The sequence below is a fragment of the Cyprinodon variegatus genome, unplaced genomic scaffold (assembly GCF_000732505.1).
Source record: "Cyprinodon variegatus isolate N-32 unplaced genomic scaffold, C_variegatus-1.0 Scaffold852, whole genome shotgun sequence".
NCBI lineage: Eukaryota > Metazoa > Chordata > Actinopteri > Cyprinodontiformes > Cyprinodontidae > Cyprinodon > Cyprinodon variegatus.
Window position 1 is genome coordinate 63,512 of NW_015151305.1, and position 5,813 is coordinate 69,324.

The 5,813-nt window shown below is 40.2% G+C and overlaps 1 protein-coding gene across 1 annotated transcript in view; it reads left to right on the forward strand.

Annotated features, from left to right (window-relative positions):
* LOC107099266 (CUB and zona pellucida-like domain-containing protein 1) overlaps positions 1-4,109 on the forward strand; it is a 6,044-nt gene extending 1,935 nt beyond the window's left edge. Inside the window, exons 2-9 of the mRNA XM_015397321.1 lie at positions 1,418-1,559; positions 1,646-1,789; positions 2,002-2,060; positions 2,365-2,555; positions 2,635-3,038; positions 3,204-3,303; positions 3,469-3,664; positions 3,751-4,109. Of these exons, the coding sequence (XP_015252807.1) occupies positions 2,024-2,060; positions 2,365-2,555; positions 2,635-3,038; positions 3,204-3,303; positions 3,469-3,664; positions 3,751-3,887 (1,065 nt within the window). The 5' untranslated portion in view covers positions 1,418-1,559; positions 1,646-1,789; positions 2,002-2,023 and the 3' untranslated portion in view covers positions 3,888-4,109. The remainder of the gene's footprint in view (positions 1-1,417; positions 1,560-1,645; positions 1,790-2,001; positions 2,061-2,364; positions 2,556-2,634; positions 3,039-3,203; positions 3,304-3,468; positions 3,665-3,750) is intronic.
* Positions 4,110-5,813: the final 1,704 nt, after the last annotated feature.

Here is a 5,813-nt window from a genome sequence, read left to right on the forward strand (position 1 = left end):
CCCTCTCTCATGACAGGGCGCGCACGAGTCCTATCATGAAAAAAGGTTCATTGTGCGACCTGAGAAACGCGCAGTAACGGGGTGTCTGCAATGGTAACTGGGTTATAGTTACAGTCAAAGTAATTAGTTAGATTACTCGTTACTAAAACAAGGTAACGAGTAATCTAGTTAGTAACTAACGCCGTTAGTCCCATCACTGGTTCTTACAGTGATTTTTGGTAATCTGCGATGGATTCCCTCAATTTAAGTTGGAGTTGTGAAACAACTATTGAAGATATCACAAAGTGTATCCCAGGCTTTAGAAAATGAAGTAAGTGAAGCTACGAATGAAACTAAGCTATTTCAACAGTGAACTGATTTAAATTAATCATTTAAGTTATAAGATTATATTATTGTCATGATTTTATCTAGTGATCTGACCCACATGCAGAAGACCAAACAGAGAGACCAGGGAAAAGTTTAAAAGGTTTTATTTTGGGAGAATGAGATGGGTACAGTGCTGCTCTGAACACTGTCGAACCGGAAGTTTCCAGAAAAAGGTGTCTCTTAGTGAATCCAGTCGGTGTGAGTTGTTCCAGTGAATGTCTTGTTCGTTGGAGGGCAAACAGGGTTTACCCAGATTGCGGTTGTTCCTTGGTGAACTGAGAAGCTGACTGCCACTTAGTTTTCCTGCGGTACTTGAACGGGTTATAGTGGAGATGAATCCCCTGCTCAGTGAGAATCCCAAAACAATCCTTGAGGGGAAAAGTTGATCCAAACCACAAACTTGAATCCTCAACTCAGTTTGGTGCTCAGAGAATCCTTCCAGGGGGGAGAAGGTCCGAAACATCCAGTTTGCAGGATGACTTCCCGAAACTGGCACTCTGGCGTCGAAGTAGTGGCAGTCAGCAGCTTAAGAGTCCTCAGGTAATGAGTGCAACGAGCTGCAGGTGTGCAGGGAGGCCCAATGAGGACGGGGCACCACCTGGTGGAGGAGAAAAGGAAACACAAAAACAGACGACACAAACTGGATTCCTGACAATTCTGAACAATAATAAAGATTTGCAGGGTCTCTGGGAGAGAAAAAAAGGCCCAAATTATCACAGATAGTCATCATTCATTTACTTAACATTTACATCAAGTGCAGTGCAGGATATTTTCATTTATCTTCTCATTTATTAAGGTTTTCTCCTCTTAAGAGATATAGTCTTTTGAAACAACTGTGTTCAAGACAAGTAGACTTCAGTCTGATCTTTTTTCTTTTACATTTTTAATTGTTTTTAAAAGTTAGCCCCTTGTTTCATATATCAAGAAATCTTTCATTCATGAAATGATCAAATGTTTGGTGCAAACACGCATAATTTACAACAAAGTCAACTACGACAATGAATGGTACAGTATTTGTGGATTTTTAAAGCTCGTTTTTTTTATTCTCCAGTGGACCCACCTGTTCCTTCATGTCAGGAAGGACTCTACCTGCCTCATCTTGTGGCTCCAACACCTAGACACGGAGAACGCATTGTGGCTGAGGTTCAGAAAGAACTGGAGATCAGAGTCAAAGCACAGGCATCACACTCAATGTAGTTTATCAGAGCTCACTGATGTCTGCTGGTAGGAAAACAGCAACAACGTCTACATGATATTTTGTGCTTTACTTTTCATCTAGTATCCAAAACATCATCTTCAGCGGGCCATCGAATGTCACCAAGCACAGGGACATTAACAGTGATTTTGTCATCAGGTGGACACCAGTTAAAGATGATCTTGGAGGTCATTTTCCGATCTGCTTTGCTGTGGAATCACAGAATGGGTGAGACCAGGATTTATTTATAATAAAAGCAATAGTTATGGAAATTGAGAACAATATATTTTTTTTTATATTTTGTACCTCAGCCTTAAGCATCTTTTCAACATCTTAATAAGTAGCATAAGGCATGAAACCATAAATAGCATAAGTCCATTTTAGGAGTATCTATTAGTGTACTGATTTATTTATGAGGGAAAAAAAATTTTCCGTTTCAGGTCATCCGTCTATCAGTCTGAGATGAGGTGTGTTCTGGTGGAAATTCGAAAAGAGCAAAGTAAGTTTAAACTAGAGGTGTTTTTCTGGTAAATTACAGTTCTAACAAATGAAAAGCGTCTCTTCCTGTAAATATTAGCAGAGATCATTTTACAGAGCGACTTGTTCACATTTAATAGCGGATAAACTTGGTACCATTTGGGTAAAGATGTATTCCTTTGCTAAGTCTTTAAGATACATTTTACCTCCATCCAAGCACCTGGAGGTCATTGCATTACCTTAATGTTTTGGAGCCATTCTTTTCATGAGTTGTGTAAGTTGTTTTTTTGTTTTGTTTTGTTCCCAACCAATTATTCTTGTTCCAGTCAAAGCCCAAGTTACCTGCACTGAAACAACAATGAAGGTGGAGGTTGAAAAGCAATCCTTCTTTGGACTTCAGGAGGATCATCTTCGCCTTAGCGACCCCAGCAACACCATCTGCAGCCTTGAAAGGAACTCCAACAGTAGCCACATAGTCGCCATCATTCCTCTCAACGGCTGTGGTACTCAGATCGAGGTGAAAACAAGTTGTGTTCTATGCTGCACATGGTTAATCTTTCTAGTATTTGTACAGGTTGTGACTATTTACTCTGCAGGAAGACGACGATTACCTAATTTTTAAGAATGAGATCACAACAGTGGAGGACAACCCAACGGAGCTGGTCACCAGGAAACACTTGGTGGAGGCCCGTTTCTACTGCCAATACCCCAAACGGGGCAATGTGACCCTAAGCTTTTCAGCACACAGAAAGAACGTCACAGTTTGGGAGAGAGGTTTTGGCACGTTCATCTACCAGTTTGAGTTCTACCAGAATGACCAGTTTGGAGCCATGTTTGACCCAAACTCCTACCCTCTGGAGTTTGACATTGGAAACAGGATCTACATGCAGCTGGATGCCAGCTCCTCTGTCAACAACACTGAGATGTTTGTGGAGTCCTGCAGAGCTGCACCGTATGACAACCCAAACTACCATCCGACCTACTCCATCATTGAGAACGGGTAAGCATGGCTGCAGAGGAACCCAAGGAAGACAAGCACAGAAACCATTTACTATGGTCCACTTCAAATAACATTTGCTGATGATGATTTTGATGTGCTGACGGTTAATAAAACTGATAAGCTGTAAATCTATTTCAGCTAATGTGAGATTTTGGTTTCAATTAGGTGCAAAGTTGACCCAACTTTGCAGATTTACTCCACACCCCAAAACAGACAATTCAGGTTCAGCATGGAGGCCTTCAAGTTCATTGGACTGCATGATCAGGTTAGGAACAAAATGTGCTACAAAACATTTTATTATGAAATTAGTTTCTATCACTGAACTGAATGTTGAAACATTCTTTGGTTTCCACATACTTGTGGTAAAAAAAAAACTTTATCCATCAGGTGGTGTGGTAGTTTTCAATGGCTATTTGCTTTATGTGCTCAGGTGTACATCAGCTGCACAGTCATGATGTGTGAGGCAGGAAATCCCAACACCAGGTGCTCTAAGGGATGCATGAACTCTACAATGACTCACAGCCCTGTTCGTAGAAAGAGAGAGGCTGTGGTCCAGAGTGGAAAGCATTTGGTTTCCCAGGGTCCACTGCGTCTGCGGCGTGAAGCAGACCCCAAAGGAGGCTCAGGTAGGGAAACCATTTTAAAATATTTATGAGAAGCTGGTTTAATGTAAGTAGGACTCCATTACTAACTGCGTTTCTCTTGTTTGCAGCACCAAATCTAAACCTGAACCTGGTATTTGTTGCTGGATGCCTTCTTGTTGCTGTTGGGATGGTCTGTGGCGTCCTCATCTTCAAAGCCAAAACCTCCAGGGTCAAATATCAACCTCTGCCCTCATATGAAAACTAAACCACCTGCATCTGTCGGGCTGCTTTCTGGGGTTTTGGGAATGTGGGATTCTTTATGAAGTTATTTTAATATCTAATAAAGGCTACATTCACACTGCAGCCTGAAGTGACCCAAATCCGATTTGCATGCCCATATGCGACCTGGATCTGATCTTTTCATGGCAGTCTGAACAACACAGATCCGATTTTTTTCTATCCAACCCAGGCCACTTGACTATGTGGTCCTGAATCCGATACGAACCTGATCTTTTCTAATGCGACCTGTGTCTGCATTCATCCGACCTGAACGCCATTAATACCCGACAAAGGTCACTATTATGCATCTTGCTACGCAGAAGCAGCAAGAAAAACAACAACCATTGCAGATGATGATGCGGAGAGCAGTATTTATGTTTAACCAGACTGAAAAGATTGTGTTTTATGGTTGGAAAAGATCGCTATATGCGCGCCGGCGCTACCATCCATGTCCTGTGAACAGCAACGTAAAAAATTCGGATTTCGCAAAAAAATCGAGCATCAAGCCTGCAGTGTGAACGTAGCCAAAGATGCAAATATCTGGAAATGTGGTTTTCTATTAATCATAACTGGAAGAAAGGTTTTATTTTGTCTAATGTTTTGTCATTATTATTTTCCCCTATAATCAGTTGTTTTATTTTGAAATAGATTTGATTTTTATCTTTTCATTTTAATCCTGTATATAAAAATGGACTTAATGTTCCTAAATGGTTCAATAAAAAATACTTCTATCAAGATTAATGCTCACATTCTTCATTCAAAGTGGTAGCAATGATATTTCACCATACAGGCAGTTTGATTTATCAAGACCCGTCTCCGCATCCATCCGACGCTCCGTGTTTCCCAGATTAAACCGGTCCTCACCAGCACTTTTTGCCCTCAAGCCGAGCCGCCTTCACCACCTGAGACTACAAGGGGCACCCATTTTTTACGGTCCTGAGGATTGTGGACTCCTGTCGATAAGGTCGTGGCTGGCAGTATCTGGTCGACTGGGAGGGCTACTCTTCATATAGATTTTTAAAAAACTACATATAGAGTAATTAAGGTGTGGGTTTGAAATAAAACTGCTTGTATAAGTATTTATTATACATTTATGTTTGCAGAATACTGACTTCAGGGTTATTTCATTGAGTTGTTGAGATGTTAACTATAGGAAAGAAGGATCTTTTGTAGCAGATTGGATTGCAGCAGATCTGCCTTTGACTGAAGACAATATTGCTGTATAACAGTTCAATAGTCGTCTAACAGGGATGCTCCATGTTGTCTGTAAGTTCTTTGTTGTATGAAGAATTATTTGTGAAATTGTTTCTAGAGTAAATCCTCTAGAACAGGAAGATGAAACAAGGGCCTGCCCTGTCCACCCCATGCATCAGCCCAGCATTGCTGCACTTCTAGGATTGGTGCACTTATGCAGAATAGATCACACTCTCCCCAACAGACCTACAGAAGATATGCAGCTTCTAGCTGCATAAAAACACTGTTAAATTGATCATACTAATTGCACAAAACAAAGCATAGTAACAATCTTTTTGAAGGCATGTAATTGTCTAAATGTGATTAATCATCACACTTATTTGATTGGAATTAACCTGCTGATCAGAGTTGGATGTTATATTTTTAAGAAATTATTTAGACCTAAAAACATAACAGTTAATTTTGGGTGTCAAAATGCTGTAACCTTTTTAATACCTCAACTCTAAAGCTAATGGAGATTCAGTCTGGATATAGATCAATTTGACTTATTTCTAACACAAAGTACACACTATCTTAGCCTATTTATCAAAAAAGGGGCCTCCATTGTTATTTCATGGAACTGCTTCAACTTAAAGCTACAGTGTGTAATAATTACAGGGATATACAGTCAGAAATGTAATATATTATACATAACTATCTTACTTATCCTCATCTACGA